The 14043-nt window shown below is 38.5% G+C and overlaps 1 protein-coding gene across 6 annotated transcripts in view; it reads right to left on the bottom strand.

The window, feature by feature from the left end:
* The window catches only part of LOC104689626 (core histone macro-H2A.1), a 43790-nt gene that overhangs the window by 9967 nt on the left and 19780 nt on the right, over positions 1 to 14043 (bottom strand). For 2 of the 6 annotated variants that reach the window (XM_039559418.1, XM_039559417.1), the window contains exons 3-6: positions 12142 to 12248; positions 10481 to 10678; positions 8556 to 8666; positions 3379 to 3478 (exon numbers count right to left, since the gene is read on the bottom strand). In XM_039559418.1, coding sequence (XP_039415352.1) covers positions 3379 to 3478; positions 8556 to 8666; positions 10481 to 10678; positions 12142 to 12248 — 516 coding nt within the window. Of the gene's footprint in view, positions 1 to 1813; positions 1905 to 3378; positions 3479 to 8555; positions 8667 to 10480; positions 10679 to 12141; positions 12249 to 14043 lie in introns of all 6 variants that reach the window. The other 4 variants (XM_039559419.1, XM_039559421.1, XM_039559420.1 and 1 more) reach the window with 4 other exon arrangements.

Here is a 14043-nt window from a genome sequence, read left to right as displayed (position 1 = left end):
TCTTTGCCATTGCAAAGCCGTTGTACATTTAATGGAATTTAGCCTAGTTTGGTTTAATTCAATCCAGAAGGATCAGCTTTTTCCCTTCTACTGGGAATTAATTTATAATTAAAAGCAATGAACAACCACATCAGTTCATTTCACTGAGCTCTCTTCTTGCAGATATGGTAAAAAGAAGAGAAAAAGTAATATTTGGTATGAATGAGTGCAATATTATGCATTTACTCCTCAATTATGCTCTTCTTCTGATTAGTAGTGAGGGTTTATATTGAAATCATACTTGACATCTGTGTTGTAAATCAGCTTAATCTGGCAAAGGACAGACTGTATTTAACCATTTTCCACTACAGTAGCAAGTTTCTTGATGGAAGTCTTGCTTCACAGCTTCAAGGTTAGTAGCTTATTTGCTCAAAGGCATAAATATGTGTCACTCCCATGAGAATAAGATCATTATCTCATGCTTTCCAAGCAGGCATTGGTATCAGTGTTGAAAACAGCGTTAGCAGAAATTTAGGCTCTAAAATTCTCAGGATAAGCCCCCAGTACATTTAAATTGTTAGGGAAAAAACCAACAAAAAATTTAAAAAACAAATTTAGATGGTAAAAGTTAATCATTGGAAGCTAAGCATTTGTGCACTTCTATTCTTTCTTACAGCAGTCAGAGGCAACAGGAACCTACGCTAAGGAATGAGCAGTCCAGCTTCAAGAGACAATTTTCTTTGTAGGTAGCAAAGCATTTCTTTGTCACAGGGTAGGAGACAGGCACATTGGCTAAATGGGTCTGACAGACTTTGGAAGCATATTCTTCAGGTACAGTCTACTATGACACTCTGCATATTATTTAGCCAGCCAAGTCACAGTGCTTCTGCCCAACAGGCCAACCAGAGCTACATTTCTCTGCATGTTACTCAGAAAGCAGCCCTTTCAGAAAAAGCCAATGGTGCAGGACATGTGTCCCTCCAAGTCAGTACTGAAACAAGGCATCAGGTGTGGGGGGAGCCCATTCTCACAGTGAAGGTGAGGTCACAGGAGATGCAGAATAGAGGCTGGGATCAGCTGACTGGTTTTAAGCATTTCTGCATTCAGCCCAAATTCTGATTTGCCTTCTCAAATTACCAAGGCAGTTCAGTCAAAGTACTCCTACCCTTTTATAATAAAATCCTTCAAAATTCTGTATGCAGAGAGAGGTAAGAGAAGGGCTAGGAGAAGAGTTACTCAGGGGACAGTTAAGATGGCTGACTTAAGAGGTCTGTCCTGCTTCCTGTCATGCCTTCTCTCCGTGTAGCTCAGCTGACTGATGTGTGTGCAGCACTAGCCTGGGCTTCTGGATGTGAGGACCGTGGAGCAGGGCTAGGAAGGTCATTGGCCCGTAAGATAATCTTAAGAGTTTGGAAAATACAGACAGGTTAGATCTGGCATGTGAATCCAGACATGAACATCTGAAACTTGGCATGGTGCACTGGAACTGGTTAGAAATCTAAAGATCAAGACTCAAACCATATTCAAACCAGGCACTTAACTTGTCAAACCAACAATGTTGTAATTCATTTTCCTTGGTCATGTGCCTGCATTTAATGCACTGTTCCTGCACTTCAATTTTGGTGGTGCACTCCACTGTTAGTTCCGAAAGGCCGATTTGGCAATAAAATCCAAAAATGCCCACTAGGTTTGTAATTGTTCATTTCTTGTTACGATCAGTCAGGACTGCTGGAAGTGAGAAATGAATGCAAATCTGCATAGCTACAACAAGCTGGTGGCTGCTGATCGACCATGCACACACATACGAACTCCGCAGCACTGAACTTGCCATTACCTACTTCACCACCGGTGTAGAAGTCAGAGTTTGTCGGGTGAACGACAGCATCACTGTCGATCGTGGCAATGTCAGCCTGTACAACTTGCAACTACAACAGGTAAACAGATGTATATCAACCACGTTGGACAGAGACCCAGCACAGGCTCTACATTTACACATGTACCAACGTCCATATTTTCCTACCTTTACATCTCCAAACCTTGCGCCAAAGGAGTATGCTGAGTTGTGTGTGCAGGTGTGTGTAGAGAAAGGGGTGTAGGCAGCAGGAGAAGGAATATTGAGTATGACATGATCAAATAAATGTTAAAATGACAAGTCAGAGCAATCACATGAGATCATTTCCAAAGTTTTAAAATCAGCTAATGCCCCATTTCATTTTGCAGAAACCTAGAACAACCAGTTCCCCACAGAGCATGACATTAAAATATGGAATCTGTTTAAAAAAGAGAAATTCAGGATCATCAAGCCAAACAAAATAATTAGTTTCTCCATTTTGTCAGCACCAATAAGCTGACAGGCACTGATCTTCATATGTAAAGCCATTCATAATTTTGTTTCTAAAAATGCCAGTCTCCTTCACATGGAGGAAACCACGTATTTGCAGCCAGGGTTGCACAGAATTTCCTTTAAAAAATACAAATAATTGTTCTTATAGCTTAGAAGTACGGCGTATTTTTAAATTATGTGATGTAATGGCCAAGCCACTTGCAGAAATATGTATTTCTAAGAAAGGCTGATTTAAAAATTAGCCTTCTTAAACCTTTTTTCTTGTTAAGTTACTTCTCTACATTCCCATAGGAAATGCAGCAGTAGAAGAATTATGGGTTGTATTCCATTAAGGAAGTTTAAAAAAAAGACAGCAGTAGGTGTAATCAAATAAGAAGGGAATGCAGTATATAATGCATGAAAGGCAATTTTTGTTTTGCTGAAGAACAAACTTCTGTTAAAGAAGGATTTTTTTGATTTCTTATAAATCTGAAACAAGAGAGAAGCTTTAAAAGCAATTCTCCACCTACAATAGTTCACTCTTGGTATAGTATCAGTATTTGTTTTCAGCTGAATGTAAAAGGGAAGAACTGAAACATAATGGAAACAAATCACTGACTGAATTAAACATCAAATCAAGGTAGGAAAGATTTGGGGATAGCTAATTATTTAATAATCCCTTTCAAAAAATTTTAAGCCTACTCTAAGTATCAAAATAAAAACCCTGACATTGCAGGTAGAATGGAGAAACTGCTTATTTTGAGAAAAACCTGACAAAAAAGTATTTTAGTCCTCAAAGTATCCAAATAATAAACCCCCCAAAATAGCTAACAGTCACATATGATCATTATGGAAAAGAATTTAAAATTTTTGAACTGAAATCAGCTTGAAGACTAGCAATAGCTGCAAGTATTCAGAATTGGTCAAAAAGTATTTTGAATATAGTTCTTCAACAAAGCAGGACCTGCAAGATTTGAATTTCTGCTCTGATTAAAGGTATGAAGGCCTAGAGAGTAAATTCTGGGTTCCATAATTTCCATGTGACCGTTAGTTGTGTCAACCCATGCCCCATTTACCTAGGTCATCTTTAAGGTCAATGTCAGCATTGGTAGGATTGATAATGGCCTCCACCTCAAAGCCGGCTAAATTACTGATTTCACTGTGAATAAGGTTCAGCTGAAAAGAAAAGCATGAGGTGGGAAATAACAGGACAGCTGGGAAATCACAGAGAAGCTGCAGAAAAGTGAGCTTTGCAACACAGATGGAGATAGCATCACTGCAAACAAATATGCAAAATAAAAGGCAGGTCATAAAGGGTTATTATCCCAAAAAAATTCAAACACAAGACTCAAACACTGTTCACACTGGGAGAACATGAATGTACCTACTAGTCAGCTCTATTTTGGTTTTACACTGATAACTATTTGGGATTCTTATTATTATCCAGTACCTAAAGGGGGCTTACAAGAAGTCTAGATAGGGACTTTTCATGAGGGCATGGAGTGACAGGACAATGGGGAATGGCCTTAAACTGAAGGAAGCTAGGTTAAGATTAGATACTAGGAAGAAATTCTTCCCTGTGAGGGTGGTGAGGCCCTGGCACAGGTTGCCCAGAGAAGCTGTGGCTGCCCCATCCCTGGAAGTGTTCAAGGCCAGGTTGGATGGGGGTTGGAGGAACCTGGGATAGTGGAAGGTGTCTCTGCCCATGGCAGGGGGTTGGAAAGAGGGGAGCTCTAAGATTCCTTCCAAACCATTCTGTGATTCTCATTTTGCCATTAAAAGAGGGTATTTGTTTCTTCCCTGCGTATAGATGAAGGACACCCTAAGCATCCCTTAAGCATCAATTACAGGGATGTGCTAGGACCGTTCTGCACTGAAACGGGATCAAAGCTGCTGCTTCCTCCTCCTTTAAGCCAGCAAACACGAGCCTATCTCTGAGAAAGCACACACTTGTCTCCAGCAATTCCTCCATCCCAACAAGGGGACGTGGCTTTTTTTCTTTCCTTATCAGAGGTCACCATGTTTTGTATTACAGCACTTCAGTCCTCATTACAGTTCTGCAGCCTTTGGGAATGTCTGGTGAGGTACCGTAAGCAGGCCCATGATACTATGTGCGTATTGCTTCCAGTTTTTATTTGCTTTACTTCCTTTTGTCCCTTATGAAAGCAGAGATTTTTAACCCCACCCACTAATGCCCATTTACTCCTCGAAGTACTCCCATATATTTCAAGCACGTCTTTCAATTTCTTTTTTGTTATAAACCAGGAGGATTTCTCCCGGGCACACAGAAAACCGAGGAAGGCAGCATAGAGATTGACGTCACACCTGCACTACATGTTCTTAAAAGACAGTTTGGTTGTCTCCTCACAGGATGTGACCCACACCACAGAACCAACTCTACAATTTGAGGCAACCTGATGGGAATGCTAAACTTTGCAAAGGTCAGAACTGCAGATATGGAAAGTTTATAACCAGGTTTTGAGCAGGTTGTGACACTGCTTCGTAACTTCTGTTGGAAGTCTGATTTCACAGGCACCAAGTTTACTACTGTCAAAACTTTAAATACTTTAGAAGTGCGAAAGATTTTCCAGACTTTTTCATTTGGGGAAATACATTAGCTACAGCATGACCTACACCTGTGTTTACAATATGCATTTAAAATGACTTTTTCAGTAGCTCTTTAGGTGATATGGAAAGCAACCATAAAAGAGAAAGCTTTCATTCATTGATGCAATTCCTGAAACCAGCTGCAGTTAAGCCAGACTTTCCTTTTAATCCAATGCCCTCAGCCTACTAAGCATAACATACACCTTCAGGCATGGCACTTCATCTCGTAAATAAGAGAATTTTATCTCATTTGTAGTCCATGGTCTGTAAACTTAACTCTTCAAATAATTTCTTTGTGTATGTTAATTTATTAACAGGGAATATGAGCCAGTCCACGGAACTCATACAAGTGAATGGGACATTTAAGGAGGCCACCATCCCTGTATTTAAATTTTATGAAAAACATATTTCCATTTCATTCATGTGATTCTATGAATTGACCTTCTTTCTCTTTTTAAAAGCTTGCAACTTCATATAATTTACATATTTTGCTTGAGTAAACTATGTTACCTCAAAATACGGTGATTTTGACTAAAAATGAGTGTAACTCAGCCCTGTTTTAAGTACATGTCTGTTTGGGAATTTGTAATAAAATCTAAGAAAGCTTCCTTTCCAAATAGCTTGGAATCCTTTAATACTTCACACGTGGTGAGTTATTCATTCTGGAGTTTGAGTCTTGAGTTTGAATACAAGCAACTGCTGTTTAAAAAAGTCAAATCAAATCAAACCAAAATGTTAAAAAAACTTCATGAATTTAAAAAAACAACAAAAAAACCAAAAAAACAACTGCAAAACACATGCACACACCAGGACTGTTTTGTGGAAATTTTAGTATGTTCCTAAGCATATTTTGCTCATTCTCTAAGTGATCTCTTTGATTCCTAACTCTGTGCTCTACAAGTTTTTGCCCCAGATCTATCTCAGCTGCCAGACTGTTTTTGTTTTGGACCTTAAATCTACCCCTGAGCCTACTCATATATAGGATTTACATAACAGACAGCTGGTAATTAAAGTTTCAATTTAACACAACAAGAAAATGCTTAAAAAAGCTGCCCATGACTGATAGCATGTGTTGGCAGCTAAGTATTATTTTACTAAATTCTGCATTTACTGCTCAATGCCCTGTTAGCTATCCAATCGCCAAAAAACAAATAAAAAATTCATCAGAATTTTTCCTGGGGAATTAAATCCTCCAATGAGTAATTGCTCAATTTCACTACCCAATAGTATGAAGCATGTATTAGGCAGAAGTGATACCCTAAAGGGCTACGTTAAAAAAATGAACAGACATAACTTGCATATACAAGTGCAACAAAGAACGGACATAACTTTAGGTAACATTTCAATTAAATGTTAGTTAGATAAAATGCGGATGGCACTTGGCACATCCATGAGTATTTTCTAAGCCAAGCCTGGCATTTCTAATTTCAGACAAAATTACCTTAAGAGTCTTGAAGCTTTTCCTGGTATGAGTTTCATACCAAAAACTGAAGATGCCTATTGCAGACCACAAGCTGAGGTCTCTTGGAAAGAGACCAAACCTTAAAGCTTAGGCTTGAGGTCCTGCAACTCTGCCTCTACTCTGTAATCCTCTCAGGAAAAACAAAACTAGGTAATGTGCACAATGCCACATTTCCACTAGGATGTCACTTGTAGGAAGTGCAATCATTTACATATTAACTAGATTTTAATAATTAATGTAGCATTAATAAACTTATACAGGTATAACTGAAGGGTTCTTTGCCATTTCAGGACCTCTAAGCATTTCCAGCCGAATGTCAGCGGTTACCTAAAGATTCATTGCAATACTGTAATTTAAAAAACTGAAAAATACCCAGGTTTGCAACACTCTCATTTGTGTTTTTTGCATCAAATTAAATCTGGGGGTATTAGAAGGATGAAGAGCTGCTCCTGCAAACAAAACCTTTCCCTTCCCTTCTGCAAACATGAAGCCAAGAAAAAGATTTTTCCCATTAAACACTTATGAATGATGTGATATCAAAACCAAGATTATTTTTTTCCTTCTCTGCATTTAGCAAATGATATTCTGATCTGGCAGATAATGGTTTTGCAAACCAAACAGACGTGCTGGAAAGGTGTTCAAGAATGTCACAGGAGGTTTGAAAGATCCTGATTGATTGATCTCAGCAGCAATTCTTCAAATGCTTTCTCTAACCCTCAGAACGTGATCTGTTTCATTTGGAGTGTTCCCTCACAGGAGACAAACAGGTTTTCATTTTCTTTTGATTTCTCTTTTCATTATGTGTTACAACAAAAGGCTAACACTTGGTCCTTCTCATGTGCAGGCCTAACTGACAAGGACCCAGTGCAGGGATGGATTACACCAGTAATTTTCTCAGGGGGCTGCACCCCAAGTCAATGAGAAAGCCAGAAAGTCCATTCCCTGGTACTAGGACTCACTGGGGAGCTCTACAACAGACACTGGCTTTGCCCACCACAGCTTAAAGCAGTCCTGGAGTTCATGATTTTCTTCCACTGAGCCCAACAGCAAAGCCCCACGGATTTGCTGGGTCAGTCTTGCTGGAACACAACACTAGGTCTTATTACAGGTTTTCTATGGTAACTAAAATGAGCTCAAAATCAGCTCCAGAAGTCTGATGTTACTTGCTTTCTTGAAACAGTAATATCTATTATAAATTTTGGGTTCTAATTTAGTCATCAAAACTTTTTTAAAAAAACACCCCCCTAATAAGAGTAAAATAAAAAAAACCCTACCAAACCAGCTATCTAGCTGTAGCTGTGGAAAATCAGAAGTCTTACAAAAAATGTTACTCTCATGCATGTTAAACTTGGCAAACAAACTGAAGGATAAATGGAGAACAACCTCAGTATGAAATAAAAATGAGTCAGAGGCGTTACATTCCACAGTGGACAATGGCTCATCTTTTATGGCTTACAACACAATGATCTGATTACTGAATGATAGCAGAAAGATGCTGTTTTACTTAAGAAAATTTTGCATCACAAATTAAAGGCAGGTTTCAGGATAAAAGACCAAATTAATTTAACGAATTGTCTCTTTAAATTGATCCTCTTTAAGCAGATATGTATTTGTATTAAACCAACCCATATCCCAAAGCATATTCACAGGGAAAAAAAGAATTCTTCATCTCTAGCTTTTCATAAAAGCATCATTCATTATTACACAGCATTAACTTCTGTAAATCACAAAGCAGAACATAGCATAAAACCATTATTATGAACAAATGTCTGAAATGGGTTTTGATAAAAACCTGTAAATCATTTACATCAGCAATGAAGTGGGCTGACTGTTGGAAAAAATACATTTTATTCTTAGAATAATCTCTTTGGCAGATGTTTTTCTGTAACAATTATGCTGTTTATGAATGAGAGATTACAAGCACACAGGCTTTCTTTCTAATTAAGTATTTAATTATGTAGTCACATGAAGACTTATTTATGTACTTTTAAAAATGTTCTAGAAGTAGTTTCAGAGAATTTCTTTGAAATTAGAAAAACTGATATCATACATCTCTTCGATTGCTCAGTGGGGAAATGTCCATTGTACCTAGATGTTTTGTGGAAAGGGGGGGTGGTAGGAGGGGGCTACTCCCTAAGCAGCACAGAAAAATAGGTATTAATTTGTAAAAATGCAGGATCATACCTTCTGGCCAAGAAACAGGCTTTTGGTGGACAGGACTGTGAAACCATCTGCAGGAGTTCCCTCTGTTGTACTGTCAGCACTGGCTGATTTGCTCACTTCTCCCTGCTTCTTCTTCCAAAAATATAGTTAATTAGTTAACTCAAGGCCATGAGAAGAACAGTTTAATGACACTAAGATATATGATATGCACTAAATGCTTAGCAGGCAATAAAATGCCTGCACAAACAGTGGCGTTGGATTTTATCCTTTAGTCCAACCAAAGTGCCTGATAACAGCTGAAGGGATCAATAGGAAAAACGACCTCAATGTCTGCAGATCTACAGGTGCCTTCTCTTGCCCACAAGTGCACAGTAAAGATGACAGTTGTCTTAAATGTTACAGGAAAACATATAAACAGCCCTAAACTTTTAACAGCTTTCTAATGGCTTGCGTGGACGAAGATTACGTATCTCTATGTGTGGGCAGACATTCATTCTAAGCTAAAAACTGACTTGCCGGAGAATAAATTTTTTGTGATGGGAGGTGCTCCCAGATTTCACAGACTTATTTTTAGAAATGCTCATTTGTAATGTGGCTGTCCTTAGAAGCAGTGTCAAAAGAATACAACTACTTTCTATCTGCCTGGTTGCAGAAAATGGGCTGAACAATTTTCTGTCTTAACACCATCACCTACTTTCATCTTCAGTAAAACTGTTGGAGGAGAGAGAAGGAGTTCCCCTCAACCACCGTTTCTTTTTTCAACTCTATTACTGCAGTGAAATAACAGGTTTCAGGAATGAATTGAATTACTGAACAAAAATGAGAATTAGGAACATTTTGAAAAGGAAGTCAATTCACGAAGGCTGTAGTTATAAACTCAATTGGTGCCAAAAATGATTTCACATTTTCAATAAAATTACTACTTACAATTTCATATAAATATTTGGTGCCTCAGCAATATCTGTGTTGAAGCAAAAAAAGAACACCTGGAACACTGAGCAAACCACTGTTCTCCTATTGTCCCTTTCCAAAGTATATAAACTAAGTCTGAGGCTGAACAACTAAAATGACTTTGATGCAAGGGTATATTGTGCTTTTAGATGCTGTAACCATGTTTTATTTTACACAAATGTTTTGAAAATTAGATTTTCATGGGTCCTATTTCAATTCCCCAGGAGTTTACTGTTAGCCAAATACCAATATAGTAAGCAGACAATCCAGTTTATTGTGTGAAGAAAAACAGAACCCCACAACAGACTTCCTGCTTTTGTAATCAAGAAGGGCAAAAAAATTCCAGATTTAGGGAAATTATTAGTGCATGGTTATTGGAAGCACTGCATTTGAAATGTCAACTAATAGGTGCTCTGAGGGAGAAAACTAAATTCAACACCTCAAAAAACTAAAGAGTGAAACAATCAGAAGAGTGACCAAGTAAACAGTAACAGGATAAATAAAGAAGCTTTGCTTGACCCAGAGGCAACTTTCACATTCCTTGTCCATTTCATGTGAAATTCCTGTACTTTTCTTCCTACTTGCAAAATTTATTGCTTAACAGTAGTTGTTTTGCAAAAGAAAAAACATCCTTGGCTACACATGTACACATTAGAAAGATTCCCTACTCCTACAAACTGAAACCTGTAAGGCATGACCAGTACAGCACCCAGGCACTTTCCTTTTCTGTCTCCTGGTACCTCCACCCTCTGCCCACCTCAGAATGTTTCTTACAGAGTACCCCATCTGCCTGTGCTGCAGACCTGGGCCACTTCTGAGGGTGTTCAGACTCCAGCTGCACCAGGGAGAGGGCAGTGCTCCTCCTTCCCTGCTCACACTGTGACTGAAATCACCATTGTTAACAACACACGCAACAGAGAGCTGACCCTGTGTGAAGCTCCCTGCAGCTACTGCTGGCAAGCTCGTTTGGGTTTAAAATAAACACATTATTCTACCTTGGATTTTCTTGCTCCTTTCTTGCCGCCTGTTTTCTTTGATACAGTTTTTTTCTGTGATGGAGACTTTGCCTTCTTTGCTGGGGGTGGAGTGATGATGGCTTCCAGTTTTCCTTTTGATCCCCGCTTCTTTGCCAACAGCTCTGGGTGAATATTGGGTAACACTCCACCACTGGCTATGGTGACCCCTTTCAACAGCTAATCAAAAATAAAAAAAAGTTGTACATGACAAATTCCAGCATTTACTCACTGATAAATAGAAAATAAGATTTATGGCAAATTTTGCACACTGCCTTGAGTTTCTGCACCACTATCCTTGAAGAAGAGAGATGTGAAATGCATGAAATGGAGCTGACCATTAAAATACTAGATTTTAAATGTAAAGGGAGCATGTGTTCTTCCTGCACCCGTGCCTGTCACTGCCAGCATCTCTAGGGCTCACCCAAGATCCGTTTCTCTGAATCCACGCCATGAAGGCTATTACCCAATGAGGAAAAACAAGACAGCTCCAGGTACACACCTGAGGGCCCGACAGGGCAGCCTTTGAGAGGGAAATGGGACCCCAAATCCAGGGTGTGAGACTGCAGCGGGTGCCACACTGTGGAGAACCCAATAAATATCTCAAGTGCTGAATTTTCCTGAAACTGTGTTTTTAAAAACATTTTTTTTCTTAGAAAAACAAACTTCAAAATGGAGGGCAACATTTATACAAATCTCTATACCTGTACGTCCTTCTTCAAAAAAATATGCAGTTGAAGATCAATATTCAAAAGTGTGCAGTTCATTCAAGCCTTCAAAAGCAGAGGTGAAATATATCATGTTCTGTATTTAAAACCACTTTAATAAATTTTTTTTTACATCTAACTGGGACTAATTCATTATTCAGGAGGATACAGACAGTGACATCCAGGTCCCCCAGCTACTCTCACTTTCTGATTCGTGTTACTGCTCCCCAGTCTCAACTCAGTGAGCCCCAAACTTACAAAAGGATAATGAATGGAAAGTATTACCAAATTTCGGACAAAGCCAGAAGGAGGGTGGTTGGGGGATATTATTTTTTTCCTGCTCCATCATGATACATAGGTTTGGAAAAAGCATCTTTTCAGACAGGTTTTTACAGCACCTCACACAAAGGTATGTTAACCCCAGCCACTGCCTCTGGCTGACACCACGGCACTGTAATAATAATGCCCATTTTTTTGTGGCTAAGTTAAAAGCATCTTTAAATCTGCAAAGGACACAGACTTGCAAGAGTTTAGAGCTCTTCTGTGGTCACAATAACAGACTTCAGTGGTTAGGTCCCACTGAGTCCTCAGCTGTCTAAGGGGTAAACTAAAACCAACCAAACAAAAACCAGCATCTGCAGGACTTTCTCAGCGTCCTTGAATTTATGACAATGCCTCAGTCCAACAGAAGTGGTTGTAGTAGTGTTAGCAAACATCATTTTACATCTCCACTGCATTTTTTCACATTTTAGGAGTGCTGAAATACATAATTAAGCTGAGTGCTGTAGCTAGTTACACAGCCAGCATGCTAGTGAGTGTTTCCTGGTGTGCTACTCAATAAGAGGAGGTCTTGAGTTACAAGTCAGCTATATGGAAAGACAATTTAAGAAGCCCTAAAGGAAATCCTGGCCTTCACATGGCAGAGATTTTTCTTACCTGATTTAATTCTTCATCATTTGCTACAGCCAGCAGGATGTGTCTAGGAGTGACTCGACCCTTCTTGTTGTCCCTTGCTGCATTTCCAGCCAATTCCAGAATTTCCGCTGAAGAAAAAGTAAGCTCTTTTTAATTACAATGCGATCATTAAGAAAAGTCAATGTGTTATTTAGCATCCATGCAAAACGACTGGGGAATTACAACATGTTACTCCTAACTGCTGTAGGTACCTTCAATAGACATCTAACTCTAAAAGTATCATTTTGTTTATATAAGTCTAATCACTGAAGAACAAATGCACACTTAAGTCCTGTGCTTTAAACTAGAATTTTTTTTTTCTCTTTTGAAGCAGTTCCCCTAGATTCTTCACTTTTCAGTGTTCTTCTCAAGGCTACTGTGTGCTCATCTCTTAGGATCCCTCTCCAATCAGAGGACAGAGTACAGTAGATACACAAATTCTATAGGTCTTTTTCTCAAACCTGTCAAATGCGAGTTCTGGCTTGCATCACTTCTACTTTTTTGTTACTGGAAGACACTATTCTCAATGACTCATTTTTAGCATTATGGAACTATGTAAGCACACATCCAATTAGGACACTAAAAATACAAATTCTGCTGCTACACTCACTTGAAGACTCTTTTCGTATCTGAGACGTTTTTAAGAAAAAGTAATTGATGAATCATGTTTGTTTGCGCCTCATAAATTATTTCCTTAGAAGGTATTTCCTTAGAAGATATAAGGTTTAACAGCTATGCATATAACTGAATCAGGAAAGACGAACTTGCTCCTCTTGCAGGATCTTTGCAGAGAAAGATTAGAGCATTACCTGCTAACTGATCTATCTGCAGCTCAACAAGCCTTGGGCAAGGATAAAATTAATTACAAGAAAGTCTGGGGAACAATTAAAAAAAAAATGACATAACATGTTTATCAGACTTTGCAATTATGTGCTACTGCTGTCTCCATTACACATAACCTTTCATCTCCCTCTCTACAATCTGTGTTTCACTATGGCATTTGGTAGGTTTCCTTTTGCATATCGGATAACATTTGGAGAAAAAGAGAAAAAAAAAAAGGAAATGTCTTTTTTTACATCTATTACACACTAATATTAAAATGCAACATTACAATAATATATGAGTTGATTTCACATTTAAGAGCTGACTATACCATGAGAGCTCTCCCATAAGCTTGCTTTGGAGGCAAACAGAACTGAATTAAAAAACAGTTTAGCCCATGTTCTAAACCAATTTTAAATTAGATGAAAATCTAGATCTCTCTGTAAGGGAGCTGATTCAAATTTTCAGAAGAGTAACTCTGGAAAAAGAAGTAGGTGGGAAAAAGTATTTAAAACTGAGACTGGACTTGAACTCTCAGGTCAGCCCATCTTTGGAAGTGTTGTTCTACCAGGTTCAAAGGTTTGGGTCACTGAAGAGTTCTGTTTCATTAAAAGTAATCTTCTCACAGTAGGAAAAAACAGAACTGGAAACAAAAAATACTAAAATCAAAGTCCATGTGACCACATGCCTTTACTGTAGGACACAGTAAATCTTAAGTAATACTACACAGCACAGACCACGGCATCTCATTAGACTGAATTTAACATGATTCACCAATTATTTTTCATCCTAAGTCCCATAACAAGTAAGTTATGATGCTGGAAAACATTCAGATGCTTCTGGATGTTCTACAGTTAAACTTCATGGAGGATTTTTGTGTGTTTTCACTATTTTTGTGTTCTACAAAGCACTCAATTAACTTTATTACAGCATGAGGCAGAATATTAAGTCGAAACCCTGAAAGTAACTCAACATTTCATGCTGACAACAATTGCTTTAATTTATTTTTAAAGCAGGATTAGCTGGGTAAGGTCAACCTGCCCATGCTTTCCACACCTCCAA

This window comes from Corvus cornix, chromosome 13, assembly GCF_000738735.6.
Source record: "Corvus cornix cornix isolate S_Up_H32 chromosome 13, ASM73873v5, whole genome shotgun sequence".
NCBI classification, from domain to species: domain Eukaryota; kingdom Metazoa; phylum Chordata; class Aves; order Passeriformes; family Corvidae; genus Corvus; species Corvus cornix.
The sequence above is the reverse complement of the archived record's forward strand: the minus strand, read 5'-3'. Positions and strand labels throughout refer to the sequence as shown.